The 22468-nt window shown below is 42.9% G+C and overlaps 1 protein-coding gene across 1 annotated transcript in view; it reads left to right on the forward strand.

The window, feature by feature from the left end:
- LEMD3 (LEM domain containing 3) overlaps positions 1–22468 on the forward strand; it is an 87034-nt gene that overhangs the window by 63211 nt on the left and 1355 nt on the right. Inside the window, exons 9-12 of the mRNA XM_068276756.1 lie at positions 8889–9064; positions 15925–16006; positions 17459–17564; positions 17654–17732. Coding sequence (XP_068132857.1) covers positions 8889–9064; positions 15925–16006; positions 17459–17564; positions 17654–17732 — 443 coding nt within the window. The remainder of the gene's footprint in view (positions 1–8888; positions 9065–15924; positions 16007–17458; positions 17565–17653; positions 17733–22468) is intronic.

Here is a 22468-nt window from a genome sequence, read left to right on the forward strand (position 1 = left end):
CCCTCCTCGCCCACCCGCACAGGTGATTTAATGAACCGGATGAAATATGAATAACACCTATTCGGATTTCATCTGAATTCGTTATTTGAGCATGCCTAGTTAGGAGTCAGTACCAGGGCTGTGGAGTTGACGTTGGAGACATTTTGTGTTCCTGGAGTCGGAACATTTTTTGACGGCAAATAAATGTAAACTGTAATGAAAAAAAAATACAGCAAGTTCAAATGTCCATAACTTAAAGGGGCAGTTTAGTGAAAATTATTTTCCATTAATCACACAGCAGTTGCTTAATAAGGAGAGCATACGTTTCTCCATAGACCTTGTGTTAAAAAAAAGTAGATGATACCGCTATTTCTGCTTAAGACAGCTGAGCTGCATCATTAGCATAAAAAGCGATGGACTTCACTGATAGTAGCAGACATTCCAGCTGATTTATAATGGCTGGTTCACTCACTGCAGAGAGCCATGCTGTTCTCACATGTAACTAGCTAAGTAAATAAACAGGCTGCTAAGTAAGTAACTAATTAGCAGCCTGTTTTATTTATTTACTTAGCTAGTTACAATTTTCATTACATAATTTTCACTAAACTGCCCCTTTAATAGAAACCGCAATGCAGGAGCAATCTGTTTTGTGGCCAACTGTGTTGCTGGCCAACGCACAAGTGTGTGCAAGCCCTAAATAAAACATTGTTTTGATTTTGTTTTGGTTAAACTGGCCGATGAAATAAGTCGGCTTGCTAGCCAACAGTTGTGTGGCTAAATGATGTCCATGCTGCCTTCCTTAGTCAATGACCGTGCAAAATAAAGTATATTCGCATTAAAGTGAACCTTAAGTCAGGGGAAAAGAGTTTAACTCACATGGGGCCTTCCTCCACCCCCTGCAGCTGATCGGTGCCCTCGCAGCCCCGCTCCGATGCTCCTGGGCTCGCTGGCGGCTACTTCCGGTCCTCGCCGCAATAGCAGCATAGGAGGTGCTATTGTGGCTGGGAACGCGAAGAATCACTCGCGTTCCCGGCCTGTCGGCCGGTGACTGCGAAACCGGAAGTAGCCGCGGGCGAGCTTAGGAGCATCGGAGCGGGGCTGCGAGGGCACCAATCAGCTGCAGGGGGCGTAAGGAAGCCCCATGTAAGTTCAAGTCATTTTTTTTTTTTTCCCTGACTTAAGGTTCACTTTAAGTGCAAACTTGGTCACTTAAAGGGACTCCGACCAGTACTGCAAAGTACTTAAAGAAAACCTGAACTGAAAATTAACAGTCAAAATAAGCATACACAAGTCATACTTACCTTCCATGTAGTCTACTCCTCAGTGTCTTTCTCCTGTCCCGCGTCCTGTTTGTTCACTGTGATCAAGGGAATTTTCCGTCCTCCATTTTGAAAATGGCCATTACCCATAACAGCTTTCTGGTCAGCACACAGTTAAACTGTAACATCGCCCACTTGAGCCATAGGGAAACATGGACATTACCTGGTACATCAGTTGTCCTCTCAGCTATAACTGACAGCAACTGATATTTTATTGACAGCAACTGATATATTTCAGATCTGACAAAATATTGTCAGAACTGGAAGGGATAATTGTCAGAAGAAAATGGTGAGCTTTTGAAACTGATGGCAAGGTAACTATGTAATGTTCATTTGAAGTTACCTCGTGTTTTGTTTTAAATATTTTTACTCAGTACAGGTTCTCTTTAAAGATGCATAGCACATGCGATTCTACCCAGGGCTGTGGAGTCGGTCGTGAAATCTGAGTCGGAGCAATTTTGGGTGCCTGGAGTCTGAGTCGGAAAAAAATGCAGACTTCTGAGTTTAAACTGTAATTAAAATAGGAAATATGATAAATGTTCTATTTCTCAGATAATTGTGTGTGTGTGTGTGTGTGTGTGTGTGTGGATAGATAGATAGATAGATAGATAGATAGATAGATAGATAGATAGATAGATAGATAGATAGATAGATAGATAGATAGATAGATAGATAGATAGATAGATAGATAGATAGATAGAGATCTATCCATCTATAGAGATCTATCCATCTATAGAGATCTATCCATCTATAGAGATCTATCCATCCCAGTGTTCTCCCCAGAGCCTTTTAACTGGGCGGAGCGCCCGGCTGGTGGTCAGTCCCCCCCCGGCTGCTGTGATCACTCCCTGTCAGCAGCGTATTTGCCGTTCTCCACACTCGTCCAGCACAGCGCTCAGCGGCTGTGGCATTGGAGCTGGCCGCTGTCACTCTGACACAATCTCCGCCCTCCTCCTCAGCTCCTGATTACAAAGCAAGACCGCGGGAGCTTTGAAGGAGTCGGAGCACTCAAAGAACTGAGAGAGAACGTGGGCTTGCTGTGTTCGCTCTGATGAGTCACTCACTGATCTGCCTGAGTGAGTAGTGCAGAGAACGGCTCTCCTCCTGTCTTCCCATCATGGCCATGCAGGACATTTCCCAGCACGTGCCCCCGCCTCCCCCGATCAGAGGTCACAGCACATAGAGAACAGCGTGGAGCAGCGCTCCTTCATGCCGGGGAGAGCAGCAGCAGGGCAGATGGTTATCTGATATCAGTAATGGTCCCCGAGCAAGGGAATCCTTGTGATGACTGTCAGCTGCCGTCTCTGTGCTACCGAGACAGGTATTAAACAACTTTTCAGGCACTACTGCTTCCCTCCCCCCACTGCTCTGCCAGAGACGTTATAGCTAGCTGTCCTGGACATCAGTCTGCAGACTTCCTGCAGTGTGCTGTGCACTCACAAACATTTTCTTTTCTGCATTAGTCTGTCTCCCTCTTACACATTTATCTCTCACACACTTTCTCCCTCTTTTTTTCTTTCCCCTTTCCCAGTCCTTTTCACACACACACTCTCTGTCCCTCAAAGACAATCTATCTTCCTCCCAGACACTCACACCTATTCCTCTTCCCTTCAGTTTGCATTCACTTCTTCTACTCAACCCCCCTCTGTCCTCTATATACTGTATTTCCTGTATACAGTATGTATGTTTACCAGTGCTTGATATTTTTTTTTAAGGGGAGAGGCCACAGTACAACCCCCCCCCCCCCCCCAAGCATTTTTATTTTCTTTTGTAGTGCATGCTGTTTAGCCATAGACAAACAACAAGCATGTCTACACTGGGTTTGCTACTGCTATGACAGCCAAAACTATTGTGAGACTTTTTGAATTGGATAACAAAACAGTCTGTGGGGATGTGTGGTTTTGGGCCTAAATTAGTCACCCTGTCTACAGCCCCTTTCTGGTATCAATCCGGCTTTGGCAGCACTTTATCGGATTGCATAATCAAAACGGCACCATTCAGTGCAAGATGCCTTTCTCCATTAGCATCACTTAGTAATCCTCTCTCCCTATCGGAAATGCCTAGCATGATTACCTCACCAGGTAACAACCAGCGTGCTCCACCTACTCTTCTCCCCAGCATGATCCTCCCTGTCCATTCTCACCTAGTAGTAGCAGACATCACCCTCTTTCCCCACCCATCGTGACCATAATTTCCCACCCGGCTACTTTTTCATGCCACCCGGCTGGAAAAAAATTCTGGGGAGAACACTGCATCTATAGGGATCGATCTATCTATCCATCTATAGGGATCTACCGTATATACTCGCAAGCAAGCCGAATTTTTGACCCCCCAAAAGTGGGCCAAAAGTTGGGGGGTCGGCTTGCTTGCGAGTCATGTGTGGGTGGGTGGGTGGATAGGTGCTGTCCCTCCCCGCTCCCCCCGCGGCCACCGCTGCTATTACCTTAGGCGGCGCCGCTGCCTCTATCCCCGTCCTCCTCCGGTAACTCATTCACAGCAGCGCGCCGCTCGCTGCTGTGATGACGGAGGAAACCATAGAGAGCGGTTCCCATAGTAACGGCATCGCGCTACAGGAAGCCGCTCTCTATGGTTTCCTCGTCATCACAGCAGCGAGAGGCGCGCTGCTGTGAATGAGTTACTACCGGAGGAGGACGGGGATAGCATCAGCGGCGCCGCCTAAGGTAATAGCATCAGCGGCGGCCGCAGGGGGAGCGGGGAGGGACAGCACCTACCCACCCACCCATACTGGGGCACTATGCTAGCTATATGGGGCACTATGCTAGCTATATGGGGCACTATACTAGCTATAATGGGGCACTATACTAGCTATAATGGGGCACTATACTAGCTATAATGGGGCACTATACTAGCTATAATGGGGCACTATACTAGCTATACTGGGGGCACTATACTAGCTATAATGGGGCACTATACTAGCTATACTGGGGGCACTATACTAGCTATACTGGGGGCACTATACTAGCTATAATGGGGCACTATACTAGCTATAATGGGGCACTATACTAGCTATACTGGGGGCACTATACTAGCTATACTGGGGGCACTATACTAGCTATACTGGGGGCACTATACTAGCTATACTGGGGGCACTATACTAGCTATAATGGGGCACTATACTAGCTATAATGGGGCACTATACTGAGCACTATACTAGCTAAACTGGGGCACTTCACTAGCTATACTGAGCACTATACTAGCTATACTGAGCACTATACTGGGGCATTTTACTAGCTATACTGAGCACTACCTACCTATACTGAGCACTATACTAGCTAAACTGGGGCACTTCACTAGCTATAATGAGCACTATACTAGCTATAATGAGCACTATACTAGCTATACTGAGCACTATACTAGCTATACTGGGGCATTTTACTTGCTATACTGAGCACTGCCTACCTATACTGGGCACTATACTAGCTATACTGGGACATACTGGGGGGATCACGCGGCCAGCGTTTCCTACCCCCGGCTTACATGAGGGTCAATCATTTTTACCTGTTTTTTGGGGTAAAAGTGGGGGGGTCGGCTTACATGCGGGTCGGCTTGCTTGCGAGTATATACGGTATCTATCTATCCATCTATAGGTATCTATCTATCCATCTATAGGGATCTATCTATCTCTGCTTAGTCCACAAAAATGAAATAAACCAATCAAAATTAGTTACTTGTACTGCTTCAATAAAGCAGTCACCGTATTTTTAAAGTCAGATATACACATCTGATTGTGACTGTACAGTATATATGTGTACACAGGAATCTTTTATATATACTAAATAACATCTATGCTGTAAGAATAAAGCCTGATGTGTAGCCGTGTCACTAATAGAGATGGTCAATGAGATGGAAATCGTTCTGCGTTGATGTTGATTTATGAAAATGTATGCACTCTTTGCTCATGAAATCAATTAATTTAATATGTTGTTAACATTTGGTTTGGTGACTATGAAATAAATGATACCTGAGGCGGATGAAAAAAGTTTTCTACATACCTGGGGCTTCCTCCAGCCCCCTTCAGGCTAATCCAGTCGCTGTCCTCCTCCGCCACCTGGATCTTCTGCTATGAGTCCCGGTAATTCAGCCAGTCAGCGCAGTCAGTCCGCATGTCGCTCCTACAGTCAGGAGCATTCTGCACCTGCGCAATAGTGCTGCACAGGTGTAGAATGCAGCGAAGTGTGTGCATGCGCACTACGCCCGACTGACTCAAGTACCTGGACTCATAGCAGAAGATCCAGGTGGTGGAGGAGGACAGTGAGGGATTGATTAGCCTGAAGGGGGCTGGAGGAAGCCCCAGGTATGTATAAAACTTTAATTTCATCTCTCAGGTTTACTTTGTTACACAGTAGTACTATACTCTACATATGCACTCCCCACAGAGCTGCAGGGAATCCACTGAGAATGTTGTGCACATTGAACACAGAGGTGTTGTCTATCACCCATAAACCTGGTTCAGATTGTGGATGCAGAATGTGTAATATTGGAAGAATCTCCTTATTCCCCTGCAGAGTACCTGCACATCACTCTTACATGTACCCACAGTTACATTGCCTAGGGCGTGATATATGTTCTTTGTTTCGGTCTGTACCTTTTTCAAGTACTCTTACGAAGGACTAGTTTTAGTCTATGACTAAAGGGAATAAATATGGCAGTCTCCATATCCTTCTCACTTCAGTTATACTGAACACAACAATAGAGCTATATGTCAAACATTACGGACATTCATGTCCAATTGGGCTAAACAACGTAATAATCAAAAACAAGAAAAGGAGCCCAGTGCCACTGAAAGGTTTTATATAAAATACTTGAAACCGTCTCAATGTATCAAACAATGTTTATTTAGGACTTATCCTTGACATCACAAATCAATTAAAAACAATTATTAAAACCCCTGTCTTAATCCAACGGTCATTGGAAATCAACGCAGTAGCAAAGTGACTAGTGCTGTATAGTAAATGTGCAAGAGATGGGACTAAACCTAATCCTAAATACATGTGCAAACTGCCAGTGAAAAAATATAAAAAACACACATCTAAAATTTGAATATAATCTAAAATTTGAATATAAGTCATACAAAATTGGTGATTACAACGGTATGGGAATCAGTCATATTAATTAATTAGTGCAAAACAACAAGCTAGAACTTCAGTGATGCTAAATATTGCACAAACAATTGAGTCATACAGATATTAATCCCAACACACTAGTGCTTAGTGGAGTACAAAAGTGCAAGTGCTTACCAATTGATGTTAAAATTGCTGCATGCGGAGAGACTGGGGGACTGTGCCTTGCGCGTTCGCAGCGGGCGGCTGCTTCTATGGAGGCTACGCTCAGCAATGCCTGGAGCCCTATTATACTATACTATTCAAGAATTGTATTTACATATAATGTATAGGAAAGTTTATTTGTATATTTGTTATTTTGTATTATTGTCCCAATGTATATTTGGTATAAATATTTAATATATGTTTGTTCGTCTGCACATAAAACTAATAGGTCAGCTATGGTGCGTCATATGGAACGCACGGAAGTCCGATCTGGGATGGAGCGGGGTCGCGTCAAATGACGCGATTCCGCCCCGCCCAACGTGGCCACGCAATACCGCGAGAGGTGCAGCGAGTATAATAGGGCTCCAGGCATTGCTGAGCGTAGCCTCCATAGAAGCAGCCGCCCGCTGCGAACGCGCAAGGCACAGTCCCCCAGTCTCTCCGCATGCAGCAATTTTAACATCAATTGGTAAGCACTTGCACTTTTGTACTCCACTAAGCACTAGTGTGTTGGGATTAATATCTGTATGACTCAATTGTTTGTGCAATATTTAGCATCACTGAAGTTCTAGCTTGTTGTTTTGCACTAATTAATTATGACTGATTCCCATACCGTTGTAACCACCAATTTTGTATGACTTATATTCAATTTTAGATGTGTTTTTTGTATTTTTTCACTGGCAGTTTGCACATGTATTTAGGATTATGTTTAGTCCCATCTCTTGCACATTTACTATACAGCACTAGTCACTTTGCTACTGCGTTGATTTCCAATGACCGTTGGATTAAGACAGGGGTTTTAATAATTGTTTTTAATTGATTTGTGATGTCAAGGATAAGTCCTAAATAAACATTGTTTGATACATTGAGACGGTTTCAAGTATTTTATATAACCTTTCAGTGGCACTGGGCTCCTTTTCTTGTTTTTGATTATTTTTTCTCACTTCAGTTGTCTTTTAAAATTCCTAAGCATTGGCAGTTAACAGACAAATTTCATGTTACATACTTTCAATCAACAAGGTTGTAATATGCAAATTAGAGGAGTCGGTGGATCCTAAATTGAGGAGTCTGAGTCGGTGGATTTTTGTACCGACTCCACAGCCCTGATTCTACCTAGTGTGTTCCTACCCTCAATCTCTGCTTGCATTGCAGGCCATCACTAATGTTCTTTCTACTTGCATTGCCTTGTATTATGTGCTCATTAAAATGCAATGCCCCAGTGTGAAATTAGCCCATAACATATTAACATATTAAACAATGCCTGAATTGAGTGATATGGAGGCTGCCATATTTATTTTTTTAAGCCATGTCAGTTGATTAGCTGTCCTGCTGATCTTTCTGGCATCAGTAATGATTGATTCATACTTCTGAAACAAGCATTTTGGCTAATGCAGTCAGACATCAGTCAGAGCTCCTGATCTGCATGCTTGTTCGGCGTCTGTGATTAAAAGTATTAGAGGCTGCGTATCAGCAGGTCAGCCAGCCGATCTTCATCCTTTAAAAGGAAATACACGTGGCTTTCATGTCCCTCTCGCTTCAGGTGTCCTTTAAATACAGAGTAGTGGAAATTGTTCATGCAGAATTATGCCCCTGCTTATGCAAATGTAGGCAGCTTGAAAATAGACCAAATGCTGCCACTGCAAGGATTGGTCCATTTTCTGTCTAAATATTTGCATAATTCTCCATGAACTAATTTGCACCTCACCATCCATCCCTACAGAGGATTTTGAGTCGGAAGTACCAGAAACTGAGTAGAAATCGCAGTTGAAGGATTTACCTACTGACTTCACAGCCCTGGTCAATACATTTTTTTTATCACCTCTGATTCATGGTACCCAATAATTGCTTCCAGCTTTACAGCCCTTTTAGACTACACTATGTGCAGTCCCAAGATGGTTGCATAGAAATTTAGGTCACAAATTCACTTTGCTATGTTGTATGGGAAAAGTGTGCAATGTGGTTTTTGCCTCACTGAGCCAAACCCTTGCTGGATTTGCCCCGCCAACAGATTTCGAGACATTTATTTGTAACTTTTCAGAATACATTACTTTTATTTTTTAATACAACATTAATGACCCAGTGAATTCTGCATTATAATTTCATCAAGCTGTGAACAGTGTCAGAAGTGCCTTTACTCCAGGTCCAAGCAACAGTTATTTTCTTGTTTATGATCAGTTCAGTACTAGGTATTGATTAAACTAAAACGCATACTTTTTTTTAATCAATTTTTTGTTGTAGTAACTTTGGAACTGGTTCAATATTTGACTTGTTTTTACTCTCCTTTTTTTAATTTTGTCTTCTGAAGGAAAAAAATGAAAAAGGTTTGGGATAGAGCCATTCAGTATCTAGCTACTAATGAATATCGTATACGGACTGAAACACAGAGGATATCGGGAACAGATTTTCTTGTTTGGAAGTGGATTCAGCCATCTACACCTGACAAAATTTCAACCATGCCTTCAAAAGTATGGCAAGGTCAAGGTAATGCCCTTTTTCCCTTTTATATGAATGCTATCAAACACTACATCCTGCTATATTTGTTTTAAAAGCACTTAGGTGCCCTGTTCACTGATATCAATACTAGGGGTGGTCAGTGAGATTCAACTAATTCTGGGTTGGCACAGGATTATGCAAATGAGGAAGCCCCAGGTAAGCATGAATATGCCCAAATAGCTGATCTCAGGTTCCCTTTAATTACCTGCAGGGGTGCTTTCTTTGTTTCCTCCAACCTGTACGGGATTTGCCATTTTCTCTAACTCACTGGCAGCATTTTGAGGATTTTAAAGAGAACCCGAGCTGGGTTTGAACAATGTGATCTGCATAGTGAGGCTGGATCTGCCTATACAGCCCAGCCTCTGTTTGTATTCCAAGCCCCCTAAGGTCCCCCTGCACTCTGCAATCCCTGATAAATCACAGCCGTGCTGTCGACACACAGCGTGTCGCAGCGGCTGTGTTTTTCTCTACAGTGTCAGTCTGCTGCTCTCCCCACCTCTTGCAGAAGTCCGGTCCCCGCCTGCCTCCCTTCCCTCTTTGCTGATTAGAGGGAAGGGAGGGGGCAGGGACCGGAGCTCTGCAGGAGGCGGGGGAGAAGCCGAGACTGACACTACAGATGTAAACACAGCCACACAGCGCATGGCTGTGATCTATGTCTGATTTCAGAGTGCAGGGGGACATTAGGGGGGTTTGGAATACCACAGAGGCTGGGCTGTGTAGGCAGATCCAGCCTCTGTATTCAGATCACATTCTTCAAACCCAGCTCGGGTTCTCTTTAAAGGGCACCTTAACTGGCGGGGGAAAAAAATTCACTTACCTGGGGGCTTTCCCAAGCCTCCTGCAGCCGTCCCTTGCCCGCGCCGGTCCTTCGGTGCCCTCCGGTCTCCCTCCGCGGCTAAGTTTAGTTTTCGGACGACTGCCAGTCGTCCTCGGGCAAAGCGTCCTCTTCTTCCGCATTCCCCGTCGTAAAGCGCGTCCGCATGACGCCAAACGCGTCATGCGGACGCGCTTTACGGCTCTTTACGACGGGGAATACGGAAGAAGAGGACTCATACTCCCGGGGTAAGCCATTTTTTGGATTGTGGATGCGTTTCTGCCTCAATGTTAAAGGAGTTCTGTGGGGGGTTGTGGAAGAGAAAAACAGACACTTACCTTGGGCTTCTATCAGCCCCGTGCAGCGGTAATGTCCCACGCCGTCCTCCTCCCATCTGCCGTTCTCCGCCGCCGGCCCCGGTCTAAGCGGCATGGGATCCAACTGCGGCTGCACTAGAGTGGCCGCGCACCCGCTCGCTTCTGCCTGCGTCATTGGAAGCTTACTGCGCAAGCGCAGTACAAGGCTTCATTGTACTGCGCCTGCGCAGTAAGCCTCAGATGACGCGAGCGAAGGCACGGCAACGCGCATTATTCGTCTGTATGTCAGACGAATAATAGCCCGGTTCCGGCTGCGGGGAACGGCGGATGGGAGCAGGACGTCGTGGGACATTACCGCTGCAAGGGGCTCATAGAAGCCCACGGTAAGTGGCAGTTTTTCTCTTCAGAAACCCCCACAGAACCCCTTTAAGTATAGGAAAAACGCAAACCGCTCTGAAAAACGGCAGTTCAAAGCGGTTTTGCTGGCGTTTTTGTTACAGAATCTGTTCAGTAACAGCTTTACTGTAGCAATATCTGAAATCCACTACACCAAAAACGCTTCACAAAACCGCAAAATGCTAGCTGAAATGCTACAGAAAAATAACAAAAAGCGTTTCAAAATCTGCTAGCATTTTGCGGATCTGCTAGCGGGTTTTGGTGTGCACCAGGCCATAGAGAGGAGTCAACCAGGGCAATAGAGAGCATTTTAAAAGTTTTTGCCACTAATAGTTTCAAACATATTTTAAAAACAAATGGAGCTTTCCTTTAAAGGAGAACTACTGGTATTAATACATTTTAATTTTTTTTTTTAACTGGGAAGGGACTAGCTTGTCCAGGTGTACCTAAGAAATGCTGTAAAAGAGAGAACCGAGAGCCCAGTATAGTGTAGTATGTTCAGGCAATTGATAAATTAGAATTGAGTAGAATGATGCTCACAAACCCGGGTTACCTCCAGGCAACCACTGTATAGGCAGGTGAGGAGATTGTCCTTTCCTCACTCAGGAATAAGAAGTCGCTCTCTGTAGACTTAGGAAAAAAACGGGGGTATCCCCCTCCACCAAGGGTGGATATTAGATGTATAGTAAGAAGGAACAGAGGCGCCAATAGAATAAATAGCAGAACCCACAAAGTGTCTATGGGGCCCTTCCTGTCCACCCCTGTAACACTTAAGTATGGGTTGCCCCAGGGCTCAATCCTCTCTCCCCTGCTTTTCACGATTTACATGCTACCGTTGGGAAAACTAATCCAAAAACATGGCCTGACATACCACTGCTATGCAGACGACACCCAACTATATCTTTCCTTCAAGCCTGGTGTGACAGACCCAACTCTAACTATAAACGCCTGCTTACGTGAACTACAGCAATGGATGAATGACAACTGGCTGAAACTAAATGCAGACAAAACTGAAGTCCTTCTGATTGGAGGGCAGAGCATGATAACAAAACAACTTAACTTGCAGTCTTCACCACTGGGAATAGGAGGCACGGATCTACGCAGCTCTGATCATGTGCGTAGCCTGGGAGTTCTAATTGATGGGGATTTAAACTTCAGAACTCAAATCTCTGCTGTGGTGAAATCATCCTATTTTCACCGGAAGAACATTGCAAAAATCAAGCACCTCATACCCCCAGAAGATCTGCCAACCTTAGTCCACGCCTTCATCACATCCCGACTGGACTACTGCAATGCTCTCTACACTGGCCTTCCAAAAAAGGCCTTGTACCGCCTACAGCTGATACAGAATACTGCTGCCAGACTGCTAACCAACCAACCCCGTCACTGCCACATAACGCCAGTCCTGCATTCCCTTCACTGGCTACCTATAGAATGGAGGGTCCTATTCAAGATCGGCCTACTGACATTTAAATCCCTGAATAATCTAGGCCCTGGATACATGAAAGATATGTTACAGCTGCGTAGCAATCCCCGCATTCTCAGATCCACAGGTTCTAATAATCTAGTCATACCCAGAGTCCACTTAGAAACTTTTGGTCCCAGAGCCTTCTGTCATGCTGCCCCTACGTTTTGGAACTCTTTACCTCAACAGATCAGGACAGCCCCATCCCTGGACGTGTTTAAATCCAGACTGAAAACCCACCTGTTCAGTCTGGCATTTGCAGAAATGTAACTTTTGTTGTGTGAATACTTCATCCTACTAATTACTGAATCTGAGAGAGCCTAAGCGCTTTGAGTCCTATGGGAGAAAAGCGCTATAGAAATGTTATTGTATATTGTAATAAAAACAGTAATTAAAATATTTAAAAATTGCTTGGGAGCCAGTGGTGGACTCATCTCCTATAAGCAGACACAACAGCTGTGTATTTTAGACAAAGAATATTTATTGGTACACTCCAAATTGCAACGCGTTTCGCAGGCTCACGCCCGCTTCATCAGGCAAGATATGACAGAAGTAGACAACAGCGATATGTTAGGATTGCACCTGGTGCCTTAGTCTAAGAAATGCTGTATGTCTCCCCTGCTTATCTCTTGTTTTCATGTTATTAAAAAAAAAAGTTTGTCTTCTTAGGACCCATTCACACTTGAGCATTTTGCAGGCGATTTTGGCAAAAAGCTCAAACGCTAGCGCTTTTCAAAGCGCTAGGGTAATTAGTCTATGGGCCTGTTCTGATTTGGGCGATTTGCACTAATCGCCGCAAATAGCCCAAAAACGCTAAACGCAAACGCGTAGCCTGCACCATTTTCAGGCGATTTCCTAGTGATCACGTTTCAGTGCTATGGAAGCGCAAAATGCGATCACTAAAAAATCGCCAGGTGTGAGTGATGGTTTTTGTTTTTTTTGGGGGGCCGTTAATTGCCAAAAAAACGCCAGAGCAAAATCGCTAGCGTTTTGTAATCAGCAAGTGTGAATGGGCCCTTAAAGCAGAGGGTATTAGCAATTATTCAGGTTGGAGAGAGCTTGAGGTGAACCACAGTGCATAACATTCAGCAGTGATATATTGTGGGACACTTTCAGGGCTGTGGAGTAGGAGTCGGGGCAATTTTGGGTGCCTGGAGTCGGGGAAAAAATGCACAGACTCCGACTCCTAATTTAAACTGTAATTAAAATAGAAAATATGATAAAATGTTCTATTTCTCAGATAAGTCATCATAAATAAATTATATATACAGTAATAGCTGTGCTTAGTCCACAAAAATGAAATAAACCAATCAAAATTAGTTACTTGTGTTGCTTTAATAAAGCAGTCCCCGTATTTTTAAAGTCAAATATACACATCTGATTGTGACTGTATATATGATGTGTACACAGGAATCTCTTATATATATATATATACCAAATAACTATGCTGTAAGAATAAAGCCTGATGTGTCACTAATAGAGATGGTCAATGAGATGGAAATAATTCTGAGTTGATTCTGATTTATGCAAATGTACTTTGCTCATGAAATCAAATAATTTGATACGTTGTTAAAATTTGGTTTGGTGACTACAAATTAAATGGTACCTGAGAAGGATGAAAATAATTTTTTTTTTTTATACATACCTGGGGCTTCTTCCAGCCCCCTTCAGGCTAATCAGTCCCTCGCTGTCCTTCTCCGCCATCTGGATCCTCTGCTATGAGTCCTGGTGATTCAGCCAGTCAGCGCAGTCCGGCCGCATGCCGCTTCCACAGCCAGGAGCGTTCTGCACCTGCACAATAGTGCTGCGCAGGTGTAGTACGCGCCCGGCGGCGGAGTGTGTGCATGCGCACTACGCCAGACTGGCTCAAGTACCTGGACTCATAGCAGAAGATCCAGGTGGTGGAGGAGGACAGCAAGGGACTGATTAGCCTGAAGGGGGCTGGAGGAAGCCCCAGGTATGTATAAAACTTTAATTTCATCTGTCTCAGGTTTACTTTGTTACACAGTAGTACTATACTCTACATATGCACTCTTCACAGAGCTGCAGGGAATCCACTGAGAATGTTGTACACATTGAACACAGAGGTGTTGTCTATCACCCATAAACCTGGTTCAGATTGTACATGAAGAATGTGTAATAGAGGAAGAATCTCCTTATTCCCCTGCAGAGTACGTGCACATCACTCTTACATGTACCCACAGTTACATTGCATAGAGCCTGATAGATGTTCTTTGTTCTGGTCTGTACCTTTTTACAAGTACTCTTACCAAGAACTAGTTTTTGTCTGACTAAAGGGAATAAATATGGCAGTCTCCATATCCTTCTCACTTCAGTTGTCTTTTAAAATTCCTAAGCATTGGCAGTTAAGAGACGAATTTCATGTTACATACTTTTAATAAACAAGATTGTAATATGCAAATTAGAGGAGTTGGGAGGAATCCTAAACTGAGGAGTCTGCGTCGGTGGATTTTTGTACCGACTCCACAGCCCTGGACACTTTAGAGCTCACTCCAACCTAAATAATTGAAAATACCTTCTGTTTTAAGAAGACAAACTTCTGTATCATCTGCTGGTAAACCTTCTTTAGGCCTAAAACCCACTAGCAGTGCTTTTGTAAGCGCTTTTGATTTGAAAAGTTCTTGCTAATGTAATGCGATGGAGGATTTTTAATAAATCCCATCCCTCAGTGTTATCACACCCATAGCATTATATTAGAAATAGCTTTTCAAATCACAAGCGCTTAGAAAAGCACTGCCAGTGGGTTCCAGGCTTTACTTATGGTTTGTGAAAATCCTGTCTAAAGGTTCGTATACACGTCCGATAAAGATCGTTCGTTACGAACGATTTGTGACGTTTACATGATATTCAAATTAGACCGAAAAGATCATTCGTAATGAACGATTGTGTACACACGTGAACGATAGAAGTATAAAGTACTGAATGACGAACGATAAAAAAAAGCGTGCGCAAACGGAAGTGACGTTATGACAGGCAATAAAAACATGTGTACTACTCCACAGATAATCATTATCGGACGATCTTTGTACACACTGGAACGATTATCTTTCGAAAAAATCCGCCGGGTTGGATCGGCCGGATTGAACGATAACTGTCGTTATCGTCCAAAAAAAGATCGTTGGAAAATTTGGAGCGCACGATTATCGGTCCGATTGTCGTTATCGTTCGTTTTCGAACGATCGTTATCGTACGTGTGTACTCAGCTTAAGTGTCAGGTTTCACTTAATGAACCTGAGATGAGAGTGAAATGAAGGCTGCTATATTTCCTTTTAAGAAATACCAGTTGCCTGGCCGCACTGCTGATTCTCTGCCTCAAATACTTTTAGCTGTAGACCCTGAACAAGCATATGCAGATCGGAAGGTGGGGATGTGACAATCAGAACTGACTAGATTGGCTGCATGCCTGCTTCTGGCATTCAGACCCTACTGCAGCCAAATAGATCAGCAAAGTTGCCAGGAAACTTATATTGTTTAAAATAAAATGAACATGGCAGCCTCCATATCACTCTCACCTTAGGTTTACTTTTTAAGTATTTTTTTTTTTCCTGACAAAATTAGTCTGTAGTTTTTTGAGAGATGCAGAGACCAGCACTGGCTGTTACATTTCCAATAAAAAAAATCACCTCTAATTCTTCCAATGCAGCTAAAATCTACACAAACTAAAGTACAGTTTTTGGCTCAGTTTTACCTGAAAAGTAGGAACATGCTTACACAGCTATTAAATATTTAGTCATTATTTGTACATTGTAGTTTTAGATCACTTGTTTATCGATTTTCCTTTTGTTCTCGAATTCTGGGTTAGAAATTCTGTAAAATATTTGTCTTTATGTTGCAGCTTTCCATTTAGATAGAAGAAATTCTCCTCCAAATAGCCTGACGCCCTGTTTAAAGATTCGTAACATGTTTGATCCAGTCATGTAAGTTTACACGTTTGTTTTTGTTTTTTGTTTTTTTCAAAATGTTAAAAGGATAACTATAGTCACCCAAAAATAAAATTGCTCGCATCACTGAAAGATTTTGTAGGTAAGCTCTTATACTACATGAAAGTGGTAAAAATTGGATGTTTGTACATGGTGGAAAGGTATGTACACACATTGGAATAAACCTGGCGAGGTGGCCGCTAAAGACTATGCCGATAATTGTTTTTTCATCTAGTGTCTGCACAGCGCCCCTCCTTTCCCTGTTGACGAGAGATACGGCATGTTATATTATCTAACCTTACACCTTCCCATTCCTCTGACACAGCACTCCCCCCCATACTAACAGACCATAGCCTCCTTAGTAACAGAATGCTTTGCTAGCTTTGAGCCTAGGGATTCATCTGTTCAGAATCGGCCAAAACATGTCTTCAAAGGATAAATTAGCCTGGATTGAATGGGTGCGAATGTCACTATTATGGGGAACTACAGTAGAATCTCTTAAAAGTAAACTACAAGGGACCTGGCCAAGTAGTTTACTATATCCAGTGACGTCATACAGTGTATATTCATACAGGTGCATGGTTGGGTCCTGGGGACTGAGTTTACTCAAGCCAGACGTTTATTTGTAGAGGCCAGAACAAAACAGATGCTATAACTTTACATTACTGAAGGATGTTAGATTCCAAAACAATCTCTTTTCTTTCTCTCTCTGTGTGCCTCCTTCTCTCTCCTATACTTCCTCTGTGCATCATCCTCTTACCCTTGGGCTCTTCCTGGTCTCCCTGTTGTCCTTCCAATCACCCTTTCCCTTTTGCCTTTAATGTTCCACACCACCTTGGGAAGCTCTCTGCAGCCTTTGTCCCCTGTCACATAATCGTGCAAATGACTTTATCAGGCCAGCCACAGCATTTGTAACGGTGGGTCGTGCATATAAAGGGCGTTAGTTACTTGAGTACTACCTGTATGTGAATTAACTCGACCAAAAAAACAGTATAGTGTTAAGAAAGCATTTTGAGGTGCTACTATCCAAAGAGTTACTTTTTTTTGTAATTTTATTAATTTGGATCAGGGGTGCCCATTAGGTAGATCGCAATCTACCAGTAGATCCCGAAGGACTTCATGGTAGATCTCAACCCCACTACAGTTTCCATTCTGTATATTCAAATGTGCTCCTGAAATTGTACAAGATCATTTGGACTTGGCGAAAAAGTGTTGGGTACCTCTGATTTGGATGAATGAAAGTCAAATCCTAAGCATTCTATACTCTGTATAAACTGATGCAGATGTGTTTTGATGGGTAGAAAAACAGTACACTAGGAAGCATTGGCCCACTGAGGACGCAGTAGTTAATCAAATGGGTATTCACTGTTTCCAATTTTTAAAAAGGAATAAATGGTTTCTTTTAGCATATTACACTTGTAAAGCAGATTTTATTTTCCTTTCATGCAGGGAGATTGGTGATCACTGGCATGTGGCTATTCAGGAAGCAATTCTGGAAAAATGTGGTGATAATGAAGGCATTGTTCACATTGCAGTAGATAAAAATTCCCGAGAGGTAAATGCATATCTTCTCACCTTCCTCTTTTATCCTTTTTTCTTACCACTTTTTACTTTGTTTACAAACCGTTTTTTTTTTCCATTTAGGGATGTGTCTATGTGAAATGCTTGTCTCCGGACTATGCAGGGAAGGCTTTCAAGGCACTACATGGTTCTTGGTTTGATGGTAAGAAATGAGACAGTATTTTCAAATTTTATTTGGACTTTCCTTGGGTAAAGTTCAGTTGCTTTCTGACCTTGTCTTCTGGTCTAATAACTTAGGCCTCGTTCACATCATACGAGCGTCCGTACGCATTTGGAAGCGCGTATTGACGTGGTGACACGCAAGCAGGGCATAGACAGCCCTTCTGCCGTTCACATCAAAGGTGTTCCACAGCAGTATGATGCGCTTGCGTACTGCTGCATGCATTTTGCCCGCAATCGCAGAGCTGACCCATTCACTGTCAATGCATGGGATGAGCAGCGTGTAGCAGCACAGATGTGAATGAGGCCTTAGTTTCCCCAAACACTTTTGTAAAGCACCTTACATCTGACTTTAAATCCTAAAGTAAATTTAAAGCAATACTTTAACTAATTTGCATGTTGTTTTCTAAACCACTGCTTCTTTAATGTATAATGCATAACTTTGCTGTGTGCTGAATAGTGGTTTTGGATAGTGGACATAGTGAGCACCCTTGTACTGCTATAAATTAACAAAGTGATTTATATAGATTTGACCAATGCCTTCTGCTTCTTTATTACTGCACTATATAAAAAGAACTTGTGTACAAGTAAAATATTTTAAGCATTTACAGTGCGTGAAGGGGGGGGGGGGGGGGTCTATTGGCTGTGTGAATTGGTGAGAGAGAATATTGTACACTTCATTCATAAGTTGCTTCTCGAAAGACTCTTACTACAGATTGGTGCATCACCTTTAAAGGAACTCTGAGCACCTCTCACGGGCATGCTTTTAAGACTCCGACCAGTACTGCAAAGTACTTAAAGATGCATACCTGTAGCTTGTGCTCTCCTCTTTCATTTGATGCCTGAATCACCATTCTACACCGAATAGTTTTCGTTCGATTTTCAATTTAAAAATCATGGCTGCCATCTTGGCTATGTTATAACTTTCGGGTCACCCCTGTCTTCTCGGTTAGAGAAGTGCAGATACTACTGCAGCCAAAGAAATCAGCAGGACTGCCAAGCAACTGGTATTGTGTAAGGCTGTGTTCCCACTTGTGCCATACCTGGAACGGACAGTGTAGTATCGACTCTGATGGTCCGGCTGTAGCCCAGAGCAGATGCGATATCCCCATAGGCTGTATGAGAGATCTCATCTGCCTGCCCAGGATTATCACGGACTGCACTGAAGTGCGTTCCGCTAACTGCAACAGGTCCTGCTAATCTGTTGTAGTGTGACAAGTGGTTTATAAATGGGAGCTGTTCACTGTCCGTTTAGTGATGAATGGACAAAAAAAACTGACAGCCACTGTTTGCTTCTCACTTCAGGTCCTTTTTAATCTCCCTGGCGGTATGGAAGAGCCTGTCAAATCCACACTGACTCTGACTGACGTCCTTGTGTACCTAATAGCCTTACATGGTGATGAATAGAAATGGGGAGAAAAATAAATTTCTGCCTTTCCTTCAAACGTTTAGTACTAATTATATAAATTTTCCTTAAAAAATGCGGTGTCCAGAAATATTAAACTCCCTGTTTCTCAAGAATCAGATGAGAAACAGACCTGGGCATATGACATAACACAATTAAAAACATTTTAAAATCAGAATTTTTTTCAAAGAACAGCAATTTTATTTAAAAAAAAAAAAAAAACTCACTACACACTTACCCTCTCTGAGGCCAAGTGCACACCAGAGCGGTTCGGCAGCGTTTTTCGATCCGCTTGCGGATGTGGAAACGCTTGGGTAATGTATTTCAATGGGCTGGTGCACACCAGAGCGGGAGGCGTTTTGCAGAAACGCATACTCCCGGGCTGCTGCAGATTTTGGATTGCGGAGGTGTTTCTGCCTCCAATGTAAAGTATAGGAAAAACGCAAACCGCTTTGAAAAACGGCAGTTCGGAGCGGTTTTGCAGGCGTTTGTTACAGAAGCTGCTCAGTAACAGCTTTACTGTGACAATATATGAAATCTACTACAGCAAAAACGCTTCCCAAAACCGCAAAATGCTAGCTGAAAAGCTACAGAAAAATAAGAGTTTCAAAATCTGCTAGCATTTTGCGGATCTGCTAGCGGTTTTTGGTGTGCACCAGGCCGAAGTTTCATTTTGGTATAATGGGTTCAGGTCATACAAGAAGTAAATGTTTCATATTTATGCAGAAAATGAAATTTAATGTAAAATACCAAGGTGAATTTATAATTCACACACAAAGAATAGATTTAGACAAGAATACAGAAGCTAATAATAAATCGTATTGTCTGTACCCTTCCATCCCCATCTTATGCTTGGTTTGAGTACCACTGAACAAGTTTGAACAGGCTGCTTGTGCCTGTTGCAGCACACCCCTGTTCTTCAGTCAGCCTAGCATTGGCCTAGTGTTAGAACCAGGGCTGTGGAGTCGGTACAAAAATCCACCGACTACTCAGTTTAGGATTCCTCCGACTCCTCTAATTTACATATTACAATCTTGTTGATTGAAAGTATGTAACATAAATTTCGTCTCTTAACTGCCAACACTTAGGAATTTTAAAAGACAACTGAAGTGAGAAGGATATGGAGACTGACATATATTTATTCTCTTTAGTCATAGATTAAAACTAGTCCTTGGTAAGAGTACAATACAATATAATCTTTCTATAGCGCTTTTCTCCCATAGGACTCAAAGCGCTTGTGAAAGGTACAGACCGGAACAAAGAACATCTATCAGGCCCTAGGCATTGTGACTGTGGGTACATGTAAGAGTGATGTGCAGGTACTCTGCAGGGGAATGAGGACATTCGTCCTTCATTCGTCATTCTTCATGCACAATCTGAACCAGGTTTATGGCTGATAGACAACAATTCTGTGTTCAATATGCACAACATTCTCAGTGGATTCCCTGCAGCTCTGAGGGGAGTGCATATGTAGAGTATAGTACTACTGTGTAACAAAGTAAACCTGAGACAGACGAAATTAGTTTTATACATACCTGGGGCTTCCTCCAGCACCTAGATCTTCTGCTGTGAGTCCAGGTACTTGAGCCAGTCTGGCGTAGTGCACGTGCACTCGCTCCGCCGCCGGGAGCGTACTACACTTGCGCAGCACTATAGCGCAGGTGCAGAATGCTCCTGGCTATGTGAGCGGCACGTGGCCGGACTGCTCCGACTGGCTGAATTTCTGGGACTCTTAGCATAAGATCTAGGTGGAGGAGGTGGACAGCGAGGGACTAATTGGCCTGAAGGGGGCTGGAGGAAGCCCCAGGGATGTATAAAACTCTTCTTTTCATCCATCTCCGGTACCATATAATTCGTAGTCGCCAAACCAAATTTACATATGAAATTATTTGATTTCATGAGCAGAGAGTGCATACATTTGCATAAGCGCTGAATTATTTCCATCTCATTGACCATCTCTATTAGTGACACTGCTACACATCAGGCTTTATTCTTACAGCATACAGCATTAAATTCATTCGGAGTCGGTGCATTTTCCCCGACTCCAGGCACCCAAAATTGCCACTACTCCGACTCCACAGCCCTGGTTAGAACTCTTCTCTTTAGGATCACTTTAGTTGTGCTTTGCTGACCTTTTTAATTAGCTTTGTAATGGTTTATCATTAAGCCCCTTTCATTTGACATAATGGGTATGCCATTTCCATGTACAACAAAAGATGGTAGCTGAAGTAGGTTTGGGAAAAAATGATGATAAAAATGAAGCAAAGGTTAATTTCTCCACCCATCTGGACTTTCACCTTCTTTTTATTACCCACTCCTCTCCTGATGTCATCTGGATTCCTTCTACTGATGTAATTTTCAAAGTCAGTCCAGACCCATCACACCAACTGGTTGGGCTTACACTCTACCAGAAACTAAAAAGATGATTACAGAGGTCATCAAACAATCCTTGGGGTAAATACAGTATGTATAGACTATAGTTATCAGTAGCCAGCAACTCCAGCATATTGACAATACTGTTAATTTTTTTTTTGTTGAATCCATTTTTATAGTTTTAACCTGGATTTCAAGGTTGGCACAGCACAACTAAAGTTATCCTAAAGAGATGAGTTTTAAAGCTAGGCTGACTTAAAGAGGAATTTCAGTGAAAATAATGTAATTAAAAACAATTTTACAATAATTATGTATAAATGATTTAGTCAGTGTTTGCCCATTGTAAAATCTTTTAAATCCCTTATTTATATTCTGACATTACATGGTGACATTTTTACTGCTGGCAAGTGATGTAGCTGCTGCTTGCTATTTTGGCAGCTGGAAACAGCTGTAAACAGCTATTTCCCACAATGCAACAGGGTTTACAGACAGAAAACTGCCAAGAGTACGTACTAAGAATTTTTGTGGGAGGGGTTTTACCACAAGATCAGTCGTACAGCGCCCCCTGATGGTCTGTTTGTGAAAAGGAATAGATTTCTCATGTAAAAGGGGGTATCAGCTACTGATTGGGATAAAGTTCAATTCTTGGTCAGAGTTTCTCTTTAAGAACACTGGTGTGCTCCAACAGGCTCAAGCAGCCTGTTCAAACTCTTTCAGTGGTACTCAGACCAAGCCTAGGAGGCAATGGCAGGGCACACATATTTTTTTTAGACTAGAAAACAAACTACCGTGTTAAGAAATAGCACTGAGATTGTTTAGTTTGGTCATCATAAATGTGTATTGGTGTTTTACATTAAGTGGGAATTGCATTCACCCATGTGTGATCTGAACCCATTATGATCCCAAAATGAAACTTAGAGAAATGTAAGAGAATAGTGCAA

The sequence above is a fragment of the Hyperolius riggenbachi genome, chromosome 3, assembly GCF_040937935.1.
Source record: "Hyperolius riggenbachi isolate aHypRig1 chromosome 3, aHypRig1.pri, whole genome shotgun sequence".
Lineage (NCBI taxonomy): Eukaryota > Metazoa > Chordata > Amphibia > Anura > Hyperoliidae > Hyperolius > Hyperolius riggenbachi.